Below are 21,098 nucleotides of genomic sequence, written 5' to 3'. Positions count from 1 at the left end.
CTCTCTCTCTCTCTCTCTCTCTCTCTCTCTCTCTCTCTCTCTCTCTCTCTAACTAAAAGGCAGTGGATATTTCGGGAATAAAGCAAGTAATAATGACTCCTAATTGTATTTATGTCTAACTTATGTGAAGTTCCTCGTGTACAATATATGTGTGTATAAAAACTGTAATGCAATAATAGTGAATTTATATATAACAAAATGGTAGTGAATGCGCCGTTCTCAACTTGTCCCTTACCCAGTTTATGTTAATTAGGATGATTTTTAGGTTCTTGGCAAATTGGATATTAAGAAAAGCTTAATATGACCTCAACAGAATGAACACATCACTTTTATGAAGGCTTAGATTCAAGCATACGATAAGGAATTATATTCTTCTTCTAAGGGAATATATATGAGGAATTGGAATCTACTGAAAAAATACAATTGAATTTTCAAAATTGGGTGATAGTAGAGACTAGTACAAAAATTGTCAAGTGATAATCTGGGGAATGATAATATAAAAACTTGTACTGTTCGTGAATGGAATGATGTAGGGGTTACTGTTTTCATGACAAATTTGCTAAATTGTGATGTTAAAGTGCTTTGTCGATTTTGACAACTAATTGAAAAACTCCATATCATGAAGGATAAAAGTTTTTTATGGTAATATAAAGCAAACCCTCAAGCTTTGTCATAGGAAATGCTGATTTTATAATAATTAAAAATTTTCACCTAGACTTTACAACCTATTCATTGGAACCTAACCTTGTCAGTAAGTGAGAAGTGGTTTAAGACATATTGTGCAGTGTATCATCAGATGAACCTGTGCCTCTGTACATCACTTTGTATATATTTTTAGAACCATGTTGTGATATCAAGTTAATAGACATTGCTAGCATGCCTGCAGATGACATGGTTGTGTGTAAAATCACAAATTAAATAAAAACTAGCCTAGGAAAATGTTTTTGAGTGATAGATATATACTTTATAAAGCACAACAATTGTAAAGGTGCACAGCACCCAAGGTACACTGTGCTTACCTTTTGAACTTAATTATTTCGTTATGATGTTTTGTAGTATTCTGCGATTTCGAGTGTAGTTTTTTTTTATTTTAATGTAGATTTGAAATTATTGTGTACTCATTATAATAGCATTTTTTGATTTATCAATGTTAAAAATGGCATTTTATAATAAGTTTCAATAACAATTTTGTCTAATATATTTCCTTAATGCTAATTCTCATTTTGTTAAACAAGAAAAAACAGCACTGCAAATACAGTATAGTCAAGCGATCTACTCCTAACTTATCGCCTTGCAAGAGGCTTACTGGCTCCTAATTTAAACATATAAACCTGCCTGTTAAAATTTTAAGGGACTAAAACTTTTCACTGGGTCTTAAAACTAAGCACAGTACTTATCTTGACTGGTGTTAGAGGATGAAAACAGCATAGTCGAACATGATTTCCAGAGCACAACCTGGGGATTAGTGAACTCTTGGACAGACCAGTATAACAGGCTGTTGCCACATCTGTGCGAGTGAGACGTAGAGCCTAGGTAGTTATTGTAGAACAGGAGATAGACCCCTTCTGTCCTGAGTCAGCTATATTTTATCACTTCTGGCTGAGACCAACTATAAAAGAATTCTTTGTAATTGGTTGGTTTGTCTTAGGAGGCCTGGGGGTACCATGAGAGTGTAACTCTTTTGAGGACAAACAGCGGCTCGCTATCAAAATAAAATATTTTTTTCTTTTCAGATGGGAAATGCTTCCAAAAATCATTTCAACATTACTTAAAGGAACTTCAGTAATAATTGATCGATATGCATTTTCTGGAGTTGCTTTTTCTGCTGCTAAAGAGGTAAAGTAAACAATGATTTTACATGTGTAACTTACCCAATAATTACTTAGCCAAGAGTTTCTACTCGAACAGCAATTAGAATTCTGAATTCTGCGTTAGCAATTCTCTTTGTTTTGTGTAGGTGACTATGCCCCACCCACTTTCGGGGTACAAAAGAGGAACTACATTGCCAACATGACAGTTTGTTTCTGCCGCTTGTATCATCAACACCTGGTGTTGTTACAGCAGTTTAGGATTTTTTGGATTCGTAATTTTCTTCCTTGGTGAAGTATTTTTGTAGCCTTTTCAACATTTGTACATATTGACTCATGATTTTGACCTTTTCAACTAGTTAGGATATATCTGACTCTAGTAGTTCTAGTTTCCGGTATTGCGGTAAAGGCTGCAATACCCGGATGGCAAAATTGACTTACAATTCTCACACCATGTGTTCCGGTTGTAGAGGACAAGTTTGCTCTAGTAGTTTGATGCGTGATGAATGCAGGGATTGGGGGAAAACAAAATTGGAAGACTAAATTCTCATTTAGCTAAGCTAGAAAGAGATAGGAAGAGGAAAGCAGCCGCTAAAGCCAGCGGGAAATTAGCTAATCAGGCTTTCACTCCTAGGTTGGATAAGGCTGACATATCTGTTAATTCTCCAACTGTTAACTTATGGGCTGCTCTAGGAGCAAGAGCCCGTGCTGGCACAAGGCCAGCTAAATCTAAAACAACAACTGTTAACCCTTCCCCACCTGCATTAATCAATTCTCCTAAACCACCTACTCCTTCTCCTGGCTCCATCACTTCAGAACTCGATCGCTTCACCAGCCTTGAGAATAAGTTTGAGCAACGTTTAAATCTGGTAGTGAGTACACTGGCCCAGTTAGGGGCATCAATGCATGTTGTGATGGACAAGTTTGAAAATAGTGCTAAAGGTGACATGTTAGTGGAGGAGGCGGCTGCTCGTCCCACTGATTCTCCTAGGTGTCGGTCCCTGCCATACTCCCCACTACCTGGGAGGAGGCATACTGGAAGCCCAAGGGAGGTGAGTGGGGTCTGCCCATGGGCAGTCGTCCCCTCAGTCCAGCCTGTTGCATCCCAGGTTGCGACTAGAGACAGCAGCTGGAAAGGCGTCTTGGAAGTGTATCGGCTTTCGTCAAGTTCTGAGGAGTCCTCGCCTCGTAAGAGCCATCATCGTCATTTCCCTGATGAATCTTGCCCGCTTAAGAGATGTTTTTAAACATCTGACTTACCTGGTAGTTATATATAGCTTAAGTCCCTGACGCTACGCAGAATTTCAAAATCATAAGCAATCGCCATGGGTAGTCAGGTGTACCACTAGTGTGCCTCTACCCAGTACTTTAGAACCATCTCCAACTGTTCTTCGACTTCCTGCCACACCGTTGCATCGCAGAATTTTGCTCATGGCCTGTGATTTTCACAGAGTTTTGCATACACTTTTGCTTTGGCTGTTTTTTGATTTGATTTGATTTTCTGGATTTGTTAGATATTGTTGATTTTGACCTTTGCTCACGGATTTTCTTACGCATTTTTTCACTTTCCAAGATGTGTCTGACTCTGCTTCGAGGTGAGAATGTGTGTGAGGGTGTAAACCCGCTTACAAAGTCGCTGATCCCCTACCTATTTGTAAAATGCAGAGGGAAAATTATAGTTAAAGGATAGATGTGATGAATGTTTGGTTTATCAGAAAGAGAGGGATGGATTACTACCGATATGTTTCTAAGCTTGAAAGGGAGGATCAGAAGAGCCGTGAGTAGTAAATCTCGCTTTTCTAGAGATAGTCAGGGAATTAAGAAGATTCTCCTCATATCAATCCTATTATTCATTCCCAGTGTGCAGTCCCAGAATCCCCCACTGATACTGATAAGGAACCAACCTTCAAGGCGATGATGACGCAACATTCAAACTCCTTGACAAAAGGTAGAATCTCTCTAAGAGACAGAGAGGATGCAGGTCGTAATGTCAGAGATCTGAAACATCTTGGGCAAGCAATGAGAAAAAATAAGAGTGCAAGTGTTGTGGAGGGTGCGGTTGCTCGGTCCTGTCGTGCTCCTAGTCCTAGACCTCTTCCAAGCTCACCAACCCCTGTGAGAAGGAATGTCGACAGACGAAGGGAGGCGAGAGGCTTTAGCTACCGAGCAGTCGTCTCCCTCGAGCTGCGCATCTGTTGACGCTCCCAGGACGCCACCCCGCCAGGAAAGGCGAGGTTGTGCAGCCATCCTCGCTGAGGACGCTGTTACTAGAAGGGTCTAAGGCCATACGCACCTTATCGACCCTCAAAAGGAAACTTCCTTTGCGGAGCGAAGGCCGGGATTTGACACTCCTACTCCGGGATGTAGTCACTGGAGCGCTCCAGAGCTGCTCCTCTTAGTTCGGACAATTGCTCTGCGAGTGACGATGTTGCTCACGGCGTCGCTCGCTTCCGCTAGATGACGAATAAGACCGGCGGCGTTGCCGTAAACTTCATTTCCAACGCCGCATCGATGAAAATGAATTAGTAGGTTGATATTATGCTCCCATGTCGATCCTCAGCACAGGTAGCTCCGCAGATCAAGTCTAATCTAGACATGCAACGAAACTCTCTTTCTGATGCAAGTCTTTCAGCCTGCAGATAAGACGGATGCAGACGCTTGTCCACCGATGGCTGTACGTCGCTCTGAGGAAACTCTTTGACCGATGTCGCGCATTACAGGCGGCCAGCTCGCGACTTCAGGGTGCGCGGACAGCTAACGTGGAAAATGCTCTCGCGATTCAAGAAACCTCAATCATTTTACGCCAGCCTGAGGAAGCTTTTGGACAGATGTCGCATATGCCAGTTCTCAAGCTTACTTAAGGTTGACGGAACAATGATTGTCAGAAGTCTGACGCTTGCGGACGCCGTGCAGCTCAAGAGGATGGACGCCATACTTCAGCGCCGCGATCTTGGGTCGCCAGGACGCCAGATTGCCAAGAATTACCAGGACGCCAGGCGCCACTTAAGACACCAGACGCCACGAGACTGGACACCAGGATTGAGCGCTGGCGTGATACTTTTGAAAGAAGTCGCTTCTTTGGTTTTTTGGTCAATCAGAAGAAGAGATTGATGATATCCTCAGTTCCTGTGGATCTGATCGAATGTAAGCTCGGAAGAAGAAGATAGTAAAGGCTCTCAACTTTCATCAGACTTCAAAAAACTTATGAAACTTTTATGGAGGTTTTCCCTGAAAACTTTATTCGGACGGGCTCTCATTCCCCACCTTCAGAATTTACTTCTGGGAAGGCCAGCGCCATGACAGCTTTTATGTAGATGGTTTTGTCTCCGCTTCGCCCAAGAGAGTTTCTCAAAATGATGAATGAATGGATGCTTTCAAAGAAAGAACAAGGAAAGACAGCTCTGCTTTTCTCCAGCCAACTAGCTCAAGATCGAGCTGGGTATCAAACGGGAGAATCGCTCGGCTCAAATACCTGCCTCTTCCCCAGGAGACTTAATCTTGTTGATTCATCTCGCCGAGTGGCCATGGGGAGAATGAAGTTTGTTGGTCAACATCAGAGCTGGGACCACCTCCTCAAGAATTTTTAGGCCTTCTTGAGGTTCTAACTTTCTCTGACTGGACCCTGGGAGCTAGGAAAAGAAAGATGGATATTCAGCACCGCATCGGCTGTGCTGAAGAATTTGTACATCTTATGTCGTGGTATGGATAAAGGAATCAGAGACGCAAAGCAGCGACTAGCGGCGCTTCAGCAGGGAATCTTGGAAGAAAAGGACCCATCTTTTGCTCTTTCCTAGCTAATGGGGTCACATCCAGTCAAAAGGAATTAATTTACGCCTTTTCCCTCTCACCTCTTCCCTCAAGACTTGGTTAAAGAGATTTCTACCTCCTAGCTCAGAAAACTACACAAGATCTTATATCAAGACAGCAAAGAAAGTCTTACCAACGATTTTCATGACTAAAAAGAGTAAGGCTGAGGCTTCTGTGCTTCAGGATCTCAGCCTCGTGGTCCGGGCCCCCAGGCAGAGGTTCTGGAGGGCGGGTAGATCTGCAGCAAGGAGTGCCCCAGACAGGAAGAAACAGGACTTGACGCCTCTCTCTTCAGGTGCAGCTGTAGGTGCCAGGCTGTTAAACTTCTGGCAGGTATGAGAAAGAGGATGGATCCTTTATCCATTCAACTACTCAAGGATGGATAAAATCTCTTTCAAAGCCCCCTGCTGGCAGACAAAACCAATAGATCTGTCTCCCCAGATACAGAGACGAAGTCCAAGGCACAGGCGGTTCGACAGCAAGTTTCATATTATTGCAGAAAACGCACAGAGAAAATACAAAATCTGATTCGCTAGGATTCTACAACCGCTTTTCCTGGTTCCTAAGAGCGGGGGTTGAGACCAGTACTGATGTGAGTGTCTCTCAACGCTTTGTACAAAAGACGAAGTTTTCCATGGAAAGCAACAAAATCAGTGCAGAAGTGCAGTCAGACAACACGACTGGATGGTTTCCTTGGACCTTCAGGACGATATCTCCACATTCTATCCACCCGGCTTCCAAGAAATACCTGAGATTCGCCTTCAGGGAACAGGTATTCAGTTTCAGTCTTTTTGCTTCGGCCCCAAACACGGCGCCCCAAATATTCACCAGACTGATGTCTAATGTGCTGGAATACGTACACCCAGAGGCATCAGGCCTCTGTATCTGGACGACTGGCTTTCAGAGCTCCTTCCTTCAATCGCTGTCTGAGTGATCTTCAAACGACAGTCTGTTTATCAGAGGAACTAGGACTTCTGCAAATATAGAATACATCTGACCCCATCTCAAGAGATCCTGTATCTAGGGATGAGGATTCAGTCTCGGGATTTTCGGGTTTTTCCGTCACCATCAAGGATGGAACAGACCTTAGTAAAATTAAAGACTTTCTGGGGGAAACGGATGTACCATGAGGAATGGATGATTCTGCTAGGACCCTTTCTCGCTAGGAACAGTTCGCTCTTAGGAAGACTAAATCCCTCGCCCACTCCAATTCCAATTTCAATCGGCATTGGAGCAGAGAAGACGTGGCTAGGAGAAAGAGAGTGTATCCCCATTTCAGAGGCTAAGAAACAGGCTTCAGTGGTGGAACGCACTGTGTCAAGCTTCAGGAGGGCCTTCATTAAAAACAGAAGAACCCAGACCTAGTAAGGTTCTTCCTCTAATGTTGCCGACCGGGTGGGGAGCAACATTGGGAAAGCAAGTATCAGGATTCTGGACCAGAGAGCAAGAGAAGCTCCATAAATCAAAAGGAGCTGACTGCACATTTTTAGCCTCAAAGAGTTACAACACTCAGTCCAAGACAAGAAACCGCATAGGTCAACTCCGACAACATCATCGCACGGGCGCTGGTCTACATCAACAAACAAGGAGGAACCTAATTCAGGTCACTGTACGAAACGGGCCGAGCAACTCCTTATCTGGGCCAAGGAGCAGGTCAGACATTGCTGGATAATGCTTCATTCAGGGGGAAAGAAATGAGGGCAGACAGTCTGAGCAGGAAAGGTCAAGTCCTGGCAACAGAATGGACTCTTCACCAAGATGTCTGCAGAGAATTGTGGCGGATTTGGGGTCGTCCATGCATAGACCTCTTTCACAGTCCCAAGAGGATGGAGACGCATCGCCTCCTGTGCCAGACCGCAGGCAATGCACAGCAGATGCCTTTAAATGGGTCCAACCGGACGTTACGCGCCTTTCCCCCCTTCAAGATCATAAACAGAGTCATTCAGAAGTTCGCGGTCCTACTCGAGAGCGCCAGGATGACTCTCTAGTGGTCCCCTTGGCCAACAAGAGAATGGTTCATGAGGTGCGGAATGGATGGTGGACACGCCGGCAGTCTGCCCTTAAGGCCAGATTCACTCAAACAACCCCACTTGAAAGGTATCACCAAAACTCCTCTGTTCACAGCTAACTGCTCAGACTATCAAAACTCGCAAGAGCTAGAGGATTTTCGGGCGAGGCAGCTAGCCGCATCGCAAGAGCCAGGGAGGGTCATCTACCATCAGGGTATACCAATCCAAGTGGGATATTTTCAGAGGTTGGTAAAACAACCCGTGTCCTCGTCCAGTACCTCTGTGACCCAGATATGATTTTCTTCTTTACCTTAAAGAGGAGACGAACTTCAGTCTCTACTATTAAGGGATACAGGAGCATGTTGGTAGCGGGGTCTTCAGACACAGAAACTTGGACTTGTTCAAGGCACAAGGATCTTCCAAGACCTTATCAGATCATTCGAGACTACCAAAGAGAAGTCAGATCTCACCAGCGTGGAAACTGGACGTGGTCCTAAAGTTCTCATGTCCGATAGGTCTTGGGTCCTTTGCAAGAGATTTCATTTAAAGATCTCACAATGAAGACTCTATTTTTGGTTTGCTTGGCCACAGCTAAAAGAGTCAGTGAAGCATATGCCTTCAATAAAACCGTGGTTTTAGGAACGGCAAAGCTATCTGCTCTACAATTGGGGTTTTTAGGCTAAGAATGAACGGCCTTCACAACCATGGCCCAAGTCCTTCGGGAGATTATGAATCTGGCAGGAGATCAGAGGTGAGGAGTTAGAGAGAGTCTCTCTGTCCGGTAAGAGCTTGAGAGCGCATCTGCAAAGGACGAAGAATCTCTACGCAGGTCAGGAGGCGCTTTGGTGTCTGGGTTAAGAAGCCTCTACTGAATGTCAAAGAATGCGTTTATCCTTTTCATTAGACAGTTGATATGGAAGCCACATTCAGAATGTAACGGCCGGACCTTAAGCTTCTCTAAAGGTTAAACCCGAGGAGGTCAGAGCGGTTGCAACCTCTGTAGCCTTGAGACAGAATAGGTCCCTACAAAGTATCATGGACTTACCTTCTGGAGAAGCAAGTCAGTGTTTGCCTCTTACACTACTTGGAAGCAGTATAACGCTATGACGCACTGCCATGGCCACTGGGACCGCTTTATAGCAGCTAACTCCAGTAGTGGGAGAGGACTACCTGCAACCTACAATTCGGATGCCCTTTGATTCTTGCCTGAATAGTTGTAATTCATGCGGTTACTAGGAGATTGGACGACTTCCGCAATCATTGATTTTAGTCAGGTAATCGTTTGTTCTTGCAGCGCCCGAACAAGGGTATTATAGGTTGTCTGTCACATAGAGGCTGGTGATACTGCTGGCAGCTCCTAGAGGTCTTCAGCCCTGAGTGGGATCGTTGGGACTTAAGGAAAGCAGACATAATGAGGGGAGTTCATTGGAAGTCAGCTTCCTTAAAACTGGTAAGAACCTGCTGGTTTATTAACCTCATGCACTCCAAAGATGTTGGCTGTCTCTGACCCTCTCCACCAAAGGTGCCAATCAGCTATATATATAACTACCAGGTAAGTCAGATGTTTAAAACGATATTTTCATAATAAAATATGAAACATACTTACTCGGTAGTTATATATGATTAAATTCTATCCTCCTCCTCTCTAGAGACTAGGGGCATGGAAGATCTGAGGAACAGTTGAATGGTTCAAGGTACCTAAGAGGGCGACTAGTGGTACACCTGACTACCCATCGGCGACAAGTCGCGAAGTTTTAAATTTGCCACAATAGGGACTTAAGCTACATATATAAATCACTTCAGGCATGTTCAAAAAATTTATTTTATTATGAAAATATCATTTCTGGTAAAGCATCAGTCCTCGCATCTCCCTTACAAGAGATTGAGGGAACCTTCCTTCGGTGGGACAGTCCAGAGCGTTTTCTCCTCTCATCAGCACCAGGAGCGAGGTTCTAGCTTGCTGCACCTCTTGGGCGAGCAGCTCCAGATTTCACCTAAGTGCCCTGTTCCCTCGGAATATCCCGTATTGGCGGAATGCTTTGATGAGCACCATGAAACAGACAGGTGCCCTGTAGCAGCCAGGTACCCTGATGCAGCCAAGCACCCTAAAGCGGTCCAAGCGCCTGAAGCAGCCAAGAGCCCTGAGGTGGTCGGATGCTCTTTTTCATCGGAGCGCCCTGAAGCTTTCGATCTTCCCCTAGCGCTCGAGCCCCCTCAAGACTCCAAGCACCCTGCAGCTTTGGATAAGCCTTCTTCTTTTGAATCTTTGCAACGTAAACTGGATAGTATCCTTCATCTTTTACAGAAACCTGCAGCACAGACAGCCCCTGAATTAGACTTGATTACGTCTCCGATCTCTTCTGGAGACGAAGAAGGGGAGCAGAATGTGTCTTCTACACTGTATGCAACACTCCTCAAGTTCCTTCTGCAGCAGTTCGCAGAATTTTTCACTCCTACCTCTCCAGCTTCATCTTTCTTGATGAGCGGTCAGCCCGTGGATTCGACGAGACTTCCTAAGATGGTTCTCTCTAAATCATTGAAGAAAGCTCTTTGCCAAGTAGAGAACTGGCTTTCCAAGAAGAGGGATCAAGGGAAGGCCTGTTTTAGTGTTCCTCCCTCTTGTCTCGCATGCACGCGGTACTTGTCATACGCAACGGGAGAAGCTTCTTCCCTGGGAGTGGCTGCCTCCTCCCAGGGGGACTTTTCTGCGCTCATTGACTCGGGGCATAGATCGGCTCTCGCTTCGGCAAAAACGTCCTTTTCAGCACAGGAGATGGATCATCTGTTGAAGAGGTTGTTTAAGTCCTTGAAGGTGTTGAGTTTTCTCGACTGGTGTTTGGGAGCAGTTGCCAAGAAGCTTCAAGAACCGGCTTTTTGGTGTGATGAAGTCGCAGACCTGTTTAATTTTCTCTCCTGCGCAGATAAAGCCGTTAGAGATGGCTCACAGGAATTAGCTGCCTTTTATCCCATGGGCATGCTTAAGAAGCATGAACTTTGGGTCTCTTTCACATCAAAGGTTGTTATGGACCCACAGAAATCGGCTCTCCTTTTTTCCCCTTTGGATGAACATCATTTGTTTCCACAGCCCACCTTAAGTGAGATTGCAGCAAGTCTACACCAGAAATCAATGCAAGATTTGTTGACCCAATTGACGAAGCGCCAGAAGGACTGGTCTGCCTTCTCAGTTAAACCTTCATCTCCTCTCAAGCAACCAAAGCCATTTTGTGGAGGAAATCAGAGATCGTGCTCCAGGTCTCGAGGATCAGTTAGATTTGCTCCCCAAGCAATCAAGAAATCATCTTCAAAGTCATCCTCTCGCAAGTGAGAATTTAGTCCTTCATGCTCCGGTAGGGGCCAGGCTTCATCTCTTCTGGGAGAGACGGAGCAAAAGAGGAGTGGATCAGTGGGTGGTGAAAGTTTTAAAGGAGGGATACTCTATCCCCTTCAAGGAGAATCTGCCATTGACCAACATTCCTGTCATATTGATAGCCTACTCCATAGGATTGGAGAGGTATTCAGCCCTATTGAAGCAAAGAAGCAATAGAATTAGTAAAAAAGGAAGACTCGAATGGATTTTACAATCGCCTTTTTGTAGTGCCCAAGGCTTCAGGGCGCTGGAGACTGGTGCTCGACATAAGTGCTTTGAACGTCTTCATAGAAAAAACAAAATTCAACGTGGAAACCATCCACTCAGTTCTTGCCTCCATCCTCCAAGGAGATTGGATGATCTCCCTGGACATGCAAGACACTTATTTCCATATTCCAATTCACCCGGATGCGAGGAAATACCTACGATTCATTTTCAAGGACCAGGTCTATCAATTTTGAGCACTTTGTTTTGGTCTCTCAGCGGCCCCACAAGTCTTCACTTGAGCGGTGGCTCCTTTGGTGGGTTGACTACATTTAGCAGGAGTGAGTATCTCACTATACCTGGACGATTGGCTAATTCGTTCACCCACGAAGAAACACTGCATGGAGGACTTACAGAAAACTCTTCTTTTAACCCAGGAATTAGGACTAATAATGAACTTTGAGAAATCACAAATGGTTCCCACTCAGAAGATTCTTTATTTTTGAGTTCTGATAAACTCTGAGTATTCAGGCTTCTCCATCACTCAGGAGAGTAGAAGACTGTCTGAGGAAGGTAGACCTCTTCCTTTCGCTTCATTCTTGCTCCGCCACCCAGTGGATGAGTCTTGGGGATGATGGCCTCTCTGGAGGTGCATCAGGACCGTCATGTCTTTCCGATAACCCCGGAAATAAAGGAGGATCTGTGGTGGTGGAGGTCCGCAGACAGACTTTTGGAAGGGAAGTCGATCGTTCCGGTGAGCCCTGACCTAGACTTCTTTTCCGATGTGTTGGACCTAGGTTGGGGAGCACTCCTCGGGAACCTGGAAGTCTTGGGGATGTGGTCTTCAGAGGAGAAAGGGCTTCATATCAACGTGAGGGAATTGAAGGCGATACATCTAGGTCTGCAACACTTTGCGACACAGGTACACAACAAGACTATAGTGGTACATGCGGACAATACCACGGCCCTAGCGTACATCATACATCAAGGGGGGACCCACTCATTTTCACTCTGCGAGGTAGCGAGAGACCTGCTATGCTTGGTGGATCAGAATCAGACTCAATTAGTCACCCGGTTCATACAGGGCAAGTGCAATGTCCTGGCAGACGAGTTGAGCCGTCACAGGCAAATTCTGCCTGTGGAATGGACACTAGATCTTCGCGTTTGTGCCAGCCTTTGGAAAGTATAGGGTCAACCAAATATAGACCTGTTTGCAACTTCCAGGAATTACTGCCTTCCTCTGTTCTGCTCCCCCTTTTCTGGACCCTCTAGCTTGGGCGACGTATGCAATGATCCTGGACTGGTCCAACCTAGATCTCTACGCTTTTTCTCCTGTTCAGGATGATTCGGGAAGTAGTAAGGAAGTTTCGCTCACATCACAATGTAAGGATGACTCTCGTGGCTCCCTACTGGCAGCAGAAGGAGTGGTTCCCAGACCTGATCAATCTCCTCGTAGACTTTCTGAGACTCCTTCCCAAGATTCCAAGTCTTCTCAGACAACCCCACATCAGGAAGTTTCATCAAGGCTTATCCTCTCTGGCCCTACAGGATTTTGACTGTCTACAGACTCGTCAGAGCAAAAGGATTTTCTAAATTGGCATCAGAGGCTGTCACCAAATATAGACGCATCTCCTCCTATAATGTCTACCAAGCTAAGTGGGCTTGCTTTAGGAGTTGGTGTAGAAGAAACAAAGTCTCTTCCTCGCAAACATCTATCGCTCAGATAACAGACTTCCTTCTCTATTTGAAATCTTCTAAAGGTTTGTCTGTCTCGACAATAAAGGGTTACAGAGTGATGCTCAGCTCTGTTTTTCAGCATAAGGATCTAGACATCTCGAACAACCAAGACTTGTCCGATCAAATTAAGTCTTTCAATATCTCGAGTCCAAGAAAGAGGAGTCCTTCTCTTGGAATCTTGATTTACTGTAGTTCTCAAGTGGCTTTCCGACCCTCGCTTTGAACCCATGCGCTCTTCCTTTCTAAGGGACCTGACTCAGAAAACTCTCTGGTTGCCTTAGCAACAGCTAAGAGAGTAAGTGAACTTCAAGCAATAGACAAAAGGATCGGTTTTTCACAAGGGAATGCGGTCTGCTCCTTTATGCTAGGATTTCTAGCGAAAAATGAAAACCTGTCACATCCCTGGCCCCGTTCCTTTTCGATTTCAAGCTTATTGGATATTCTAGGTATGGAAGAGGAAGAAAGAGAGCTGTGCCCAGTACATGCCCTCAGATATTATTTCCATTGGATGGAGAAGATTAGAGGCCAGTTTAGTAATCTCTGGTGTTCGGTTAAAAACCCCTCTAGCCCCCTATCGAAGAATGCCATTTCGTTTTTCTTGAGGGATCTCATCGTTGGGGCACTCTCTCAATTAGCAGAAACTGGCTTATCGCTCTTGAAAGTTAAAGTGCACAAGGTAAGAGCAGTTGCTACGTCAGTAGTGTTCAAACACAATCTTTCTCTCTCTGCGATCCTGGAGGCAACTCATTGGAAATGTAAGTCAACGTTCGTGATGCACTATTTGCGGGACTTCGAGACAGTTTATGGTAAATGCAGTACCCTGGAACCTGTGTCCATAGCTGGCGTAGTGATGGGTGAGGAAGTGTAGGAAGTGTCCCTTCCTTTCCTTTTCTCTTCGCCCTGAAAATGGTGTCGAGTTCTTGGGGAGCCTGGGAGGGTATGACATACCTGGAGTGCCCACCAGTTTTTAGTGTTGGGTAGTGGTCTTGTTTAATTATGGTGTAGGTGACTTTGTTGTTCTGGTATGTTATTTTTGTGGTACTGTGCCCAGGGCAGGGGCAATTATGTATGCTTTTGTTGGCCTTTGGTGTACACCTTTGTTGCAAAGCTCAATCTTATACTCTGTCAGCCTTCGGAGCACTCCTTCACTGCGAAATGTCCCACTTAAGTAGAGGTGCGTCTGGCCATGACGCCACGTCGCTACAGGTTGAGATGAGTGCCACCAGAGGTAGTATCTACCTGCAGCAGCTCTCTCACCAGGTAAGGAACAACAATTATCTCATCAATTATAATGTAAGCTTTTGTCCATGATTCCCCACCACATTTCAGTGTGGAATCAGCTAAGTAATTACTGGGTAAGTTACATATAAAAATGACATTTTTATGATAAAATTAAGTTTTATATATACTTACCCAGTGATTACAGATGGAGCCCACCCTCCTCCCTGCACATGGACTCTTTTTTGCATAAACAAATTGTTGTTTTGGCGATGTTGTTCCTCTTTTGTACCCCGAAAGTGGGCGAGGCATAGCCACCTACGCAAAAAAGAATCATTACTTCGGAATTCAGAATTCTAACTGCCATTCAAGTAGAAACTCTTAGCTAAGTAATTACTTGGTAAGTATATATAAAACTTTATCATAAAAATGGCATGTTTGTATTCATTCAACTCTTGAAAGGTTGGAAATGAGTCTCATAAGAATTAAGTTGAACATCATAGTGTTTTTTTTTTTAACGGTTCAGTAGCTGTAGTAAGATATAAAGACTCTCTCTCTCTCTCTCTCTCTCTCTCTCTCTCTCTCTCTCTCTCTCTCTCTCTCTCTCTCTCTCTCTCTCTCTCTCTCTCTCTCATATTATCTTGCTTTTTGTTGTATCTATAATTGAAATGAACTGACACAGTACATACAATACACTAGATAGGTTCCTACTATATAAAAGGACTATTAATTGCTTAATTGTTTTCCTGGATTAGGTTTAGGGAGATTATCTGTAGAATCTGTGATTGTGTTATCAGAAAAGGATGAGGATTAAATTATCCATTAAAAGTAAGTTTAGTGTACTTGAATCTTGAAGACTAAACTATGTTACTATGCATCAACATGATAAAATAAAATGCATTTATATTTCTTTCTGTATAATTTGTGGTTGTATGTACTGCAAAGTTGCAGACCCAGATTCCTAGTGAGGCAGATAAACATTGATGCTTATTTAGCATAGAAAAGTGGGTTGATTGCTATAGTGGGTGCATTATCAGTAATGCAAGTAGCCCTCAATTAAATGTCAATCATGGTCAAGTATTTTTCTGCTCCAGGTAGGATTCAAACTCAAAGCCTGTGGGTTAAATTTTTAACATTTGTGTTAAATCTACATATGCCCGTAGGTGAGAAAAGTTGATCCTTTAGTCATTCCCAGTGCACAGAATAAAGTTTTTACATATACAGTAGATAGCTGATGTATTTTATATTTAATTCTGTAAAAATGTTACATAAGTTCATCCAGACACTTAATTTTATATTAATGTTAAATTTAGGAGCTTTTTAAATGTAAACTTTATTGTTTACATTTGTTAAATTTGTAATGCTTATATGTGTAGTAGAGAGAAATGTGTATTCCAAACCTTATTCAGTATTTATTTTATGATGAAGAGATATAGACACATGGATTTAAAACTTGCAAAGTTACTGCAGTGTGTAGTTTGATACTGTAGTATGCTTATACACTGTATGTACAGGTACATATATTCCATTCCATTTATGCTTTGCCAGGGTATGAGTTTGGAGTGGTGTAAGCAGAGCGATGTAGGTCTTCCAAAGCCAGATAGAGTACTTTTCTTGGACCTTAGTGTTGAAGCAGCTCAGAGTCGTGGCCAGTATGGTAAAGAGCGGTATGAGAAGGCTGAATTTCAAAAAAGAGTTTATGAGAATTACCATTTATTGAGAGACGAATCCTGGAAGGTGAGAATCTGTCATTTCATCTAATTTTATTTAATAAATATAAAAAATCCATGTTTTATTTGCTGATCTACAGTGGATGCATATACCAGCATAATCTTTTTACTAAGCTTGTGAAATTTCATGTGCAAAACACACATCATGATAGTATCTGTACTGCATGCTTTTCCTCTGACATGTGTTTTCATGTTTTGTTTATTCAGTAAATTGACCTCATGTTGAGATTTTGTACATCATGGTCAGAAGAATTGTCTGCCTTGAAGTAAACATTTATTTTCCACGCTCTCCTAAAATGATAATGTTAATAAGAGGTAAAAGCAAATGCTGTGTACTGTTGTTGTTATAGTATTTGTAGTAGTAGTAGTAGTAGTAATATTTGAGAGTTATATCCATTTCAGAGTACTTAAACTTAACTCTTTTTCAGATAATAGATGCAAATAAAACTGTTGAAGACCTGCAGAAAGAGTTAATAGCAGAAGTTATGAAAGTCATTGACAGTGTTGATGGGGTAAAGATAGGGAAGCTTTGGTTATCCTAGTGCAGTATACTATTGGGGAACAGGAACTGTATGAAGTCTTAAAGGTTCTGTCCATCATTTCTTCAGCCTAGCTGCATATCCTTTCACTTCTTACCGCTCTTTTAAAATTCTGCGGACCAACCCTTTGGGAGTCTAAGAGATGTCAGTGGTTTTGTTGAAAGTATATTTTGATAATAGTAATACATGATAAACAGTATATTATTAGACATATTGACAAAATCATTTTAGTTTAGATGTAAAATGTAATTAATGTTATTGTACTGTAGTTTACTCATCAAAGATTTTCATTGACCTCTTGTGAGATATTTAAAGATAATTTTGTCATGTCTGTCGATTATTTGCATTGTGTAGATCATTCGAAAAGTCGTTTCAGTAGAAAATTGTGAAGATATTTGTTTATAATATTCATTAGTCAAACAAGATACACTTTTAATTAAGATATTAATTTAGATATGTAGCAGTTTTCTTTAATTTTGAAAAGCTAGGCAGTGTAAAATATTGTACTTGTGATGTTTAATGCTGAACATAGCAAAGATTCCATTTTTTTTTTAATGATATAAATTTAATATGTATTTGGACATAATTTAGTAATTTGCTGTTGGTATTTGCTGCACCCTTAATATCCTCTGAAAAGTATTAGACATTGCATCTTTGAATGGGAACTAGTTTTATTCAAGCTTACAGGCTTGATTGGAAAGAGGCTTATTACAACAGGTGAGTAATTTAATGGTTGCTTATTATCACCTCATAGCTGTTCAAAATTACCATCCTTAATAAAGGTATGAAAATGTCTTCCTTTGACCTACCCTCTTTGTATTGATCAGTGTGGGTGATTTTGAAAATGTAACTTTTTTGAATTAACGATGGCCTGAATCCTGCAATATATACATAGGAATGATAATTTGGCACCTAAGAGCACAGAATTTCACTTTAATAATTTGAGAATTAGGAAAATATGGTTAAAGAGGTAATAAGAGTAGTTATTCAAGTTTAACGGCAGCATGCTTTTTGGCAGTTATCTTCTACAGTGTTCCTTGCAGAGCACACTAAAGTTGGTACTCAGGTTTTTTTGCAGAATCATTTCATCCCTGGATTCATTGCTTTCTACCTTTTACTCTTCAGCTATTCCTTTCTGTCAGTTTTCATGTAGCTGTACAGCTTTTGTAGCATTGTCTTTGTCCAGTTTTAAAGAACAAATCCTTGGAGCAAGCCTTGTGAAAATAAAATTAATAGTGCTTTGCAATAGGTAACCTGTAAGTCTGTAGTATGTTGTAGTTATTTTCTCAGACCATTACACTGTTTAATACTGTAAGAAGAGATTAAATCTCATACAGTCATACCTTGGTTAACAGACTTAATCCATTCCAGAAGGCTGTCTCAACCAAATGAACTTGGCCAGAGACACTGTATCCTCCATAACAGGTACAGCCTTGCTGGCATATCAGCCTCCTTACGAGCCTTGATGACGTACATACAGTACAGTTACTGTACTTAGCACTCAAATATGAACACACACACACACAAAGTTTGGTTGAGATGTGTACTGAAAAGACCCACTCAGTCTGAACCCTGCCATGTGTTTCATGAAGTGTTAATCCCATGTGTTGTCTAGACCATTGTCGTTATGTGTTCTGTAACTAAGCAAACATCGGATAATGGAGCAGATTTTTCCTTAGACAAAACATACTTTTAACAGAATTGTCAGTGAAGCAAGATGTTTGTTAAACAAGGTATGACTGTACTAACTTTTTGTCATTTTTTGTACTGGAAGGTTTTGACTATCAGATTAATTAATTATATCTTTTAACAGTTTTATGAGTCATATTGGTTTTTCCATAGACATTTTTTATTTTATGGTTTCTATTTACTCTTTAAGACATTACAATATGTATAAATTAAAATTTTTTAGGTTATTTATTTGTCCATGAAATTTAATTGATGTATTTTAGTAAAAATATGTTATTCATTTTTATGAGTCTCCAAGTTTTTCTACATTTCTTTGCTCAGAAACATTTAGTTTTATGAATCCTTGATCTTTTGAAGGATGTGTACCATTTTTATGTAATAAGTACTGTAGTTGATTATTACTTTGGCATATTTTATTTAATTATATGTAATTTTATTCTGACAGTGTGCAATTGTATATTCCCAGCAAAATATGAATGAAGTTGTGTAATTAGTTTATGAAAGACCTTTAATAAATTTTCTAACTTAATTTTTTAAAATTGTTTCCTGTGGTTAATGGTGATTTGTGAAACTGAATCAGTTAATAGAAAAGGCCTGCATTTTTTTCAAAAATTATCTGATAATCATTATAGAAAAAGTAAAGGTTAATATTCAGGGGCTGCAGGGTTAATGGTGATTAACATAGTGACATATGAAACATGCATTTCTGTTTTTTCCCGGGGAGGGAAGAGGGCAGACCTGCGAACTATCCTGTAAACCAAAGTTTGGCTGCCAGGTGCAGAAGCCTCTCACAAGGCACTCAAACCATGTGCCTATAGTCACTCTTGTCATCACCACCGTCTCAAACCATGTGTCAACATCACCTGTAGCTACTCTGCAGCCCACATACCATATTAAGACAGGTCAAAGCTTGCTAATTAAGTTAGTTGATTATCTGCCTCTTCTGCATGTTTCCGTACACTTGCTACCCCCTCCCACTACTGCAGAACACAGTAGCTACAGTTGCTTCAAGTTCTAATGCACATGTGGCTTACACATTTAATGGGCTAAACTTCAGATATCTCCAATGCTTCTTCCAGGTTCAAGAATGAATTCTTGGAGGGATAAACAAACCACATTATACGGTGCTGCTATTATTCAATCCTAAACCAACAACTGCTGCAACCATTAACCCACAGTCTTCAGAGCTACACTAGAGTCACAATGGAACTACATTCCAGTGTATAACGGTACAGCCAAAAAATAAGGAAAAACAGTCTTAAGCTTTTCCATGGGTGTCCATTAAAGCTTGTTTTGTATGGGTTAATTCTGTGACTACTAATAAAAGAAAAATTTAGACGACCCGACCAGAACATTCACTTGTGCTAAAAGTCACTTAAATTAAATGGCTTAATATTACGAATACTAATCTAATAAATGTGACTTCCTATAACTAGTCTCACAAGTATGAAACACAATACTCTCCTCGAAAATATTAAACAAGGCATTCCAAAACGGAAAAATTGTGCAATATTTCCGAGTGCATAACAACTTAAAGACAACTGAACTACAAAGGCAATTTGTCTTGACGCTATACAAGGAAAAAATTAGCTATCGATATCAGATAAAGTAAATTTAATATAAAGCAGGTTTTGACATAGGAAAAACCTATTTAAGAGCCCCGACGCTGTCTCTTCCAAACACGTGTGTGTTCGTGTGTTCGTCGATCGTCATCATCAGAGTCGACAGGACAAAACAGGAGCGTCTCGTTTTCTTTCTCTACAGGAACGCGATTTCAACCATACAATATTTCCGTCTGTTTCTCCCTAAGCATTGTTGTCTTAACGTATGTACAATCACCACTACTTGCATTGCCATGCAAGCATTCTAATCATGTACTCATAATGTTCCAACGAATCTTCTGTATCAAACTGTGTGTATGTTTCTGTTTGTGAAGACGCCAAAGGTCTCTCCATTTCACATTTATTATGCTATTGCATTGTATCCATTAATCTGTCTTGAATCTTGCAATTGGTCATATGTAGAATTTCCTGACCCTTCCACTGATGTATGTTTCATCACCATATGTTAATCATGTCTTTGATATCGCCATCTGTTTGTCTGCCGACAAACACAGATGTCTGAACCTTTTATGTCCGTTTTACCTGTCTGTGTGTAGACGCTACATTACCGCTCGCACGCGTCAATAACATCTTCCAAGATTCTGTACATTTATCTCAGTAAGGAACAACCAATAAACCAGTTAAGGTTCAGACATCTGTGTTTGTCGGCAGACAAACAGATGGCGATATCAAGAGACATGATTAACATATGGTGATGAAACATACATCAGTGGAAGGGTCAGGAAATTCTACATATGACCAATTGCATGAGATTCAAGACAGATTAATGGATACAATGCAATAGCATAATAAATGTGAAATGGAGAGACCTTTGGCGTCTTCACAAACAGAAACATACACACAGTTTGATACAGAAGATTCGTTGGAACATTATGAGTACATGATTAGAATGCTTGCATGGCAATGCAAGTAGTGGTGATTGTACATACGTTAAGACAACAATGCTTAGGAGAAACAGACGGAAATATTGTATGGTTGAAATCGCGTTCTGTAGAGAAAGAAAACGAGACTGTTTTGTCCTGTCGACTCCGATGATGACGATCGACGAACACACGAACACACACGTTCCAACCCTCTGCCCAAAATAGTAATCCCTGTGGTACCACACGGTTCCATGAGACAGACTAATGCCAAGAATTTCCTCTAAACATGGCAAGACTACAGTACAGTGATGGAATATAAATGGACTGGAAGCAGTAAAGCTTTGCTACCTACAACGCCCACCTCGAAGATCACAATACACCTTTCTTCGCAGATGTGACGCAATGGTAAAGCAGTAGTCGTGTGTCTGTGAACGGGAGAACGTCTGAGTTTACCTCCGAGTATTTTCGTGCAGTGCTTTATCGCCGAAGTGTTGCAACTATAAAC

The 21,098-nt window shown here is 41.8% G+C and overlaps 1 protein-coding gene across 3 annotated transcripts in view; it reads left to right on the top strand.

Moving 5' to 3' along the window:
* The window catches only part of LOC136835493 (thymidylate kinase), a 32,816-nt gene extending 14,179 nt beyond the window's left edge, over positions 1–18,637 (top strand). For all 3 annotated transcript variants that reach the window (XM_067099081.1, XM_067099073.1, XM_067099090.1), the window contains exons 4-6: positions 1,734–1,836; positions 15,699–15,887; positions 16,309–18,637. In XM_067099081.1, coding sequence (XP_066955182.1) covers positions 1,734–1,836; positions 15,699–15,887; positions 16,309–16,422 — 406 coding nt within the window. In that variant the 3' untranslated portion in view covers positions 16,423–18,637. The remainder of the gene's footprint in view (positions 1–1,733; positions 1,837–15,698; positions 15,888–16,308) is intronic.
* The last annotated feature ends 2,461 nt before the right edge of the window (positions 18,638–21,098 follow it).

This window comes from Macrobrachium rosenbergii, chromosome 4 (assembly GCF_040412425.1).
Source record: "Macrobrachium rosenbergii isolate ZJJX-2024 chromosome 4, ASM4041242v1, whole genome shotgun sequence".
Classification (NCBI taxonomy): Eukaryota; Metazoa; Arthropoda; class Malacostraca; order Decapoda; family Palaemonidae; genus Macrobrachium; species Macrobrachium rosenbergii.
Note: the sequence above shows the minus strand (reverse complement) of the source record. Positions and strands in the feature narration are given on the sequence as shown.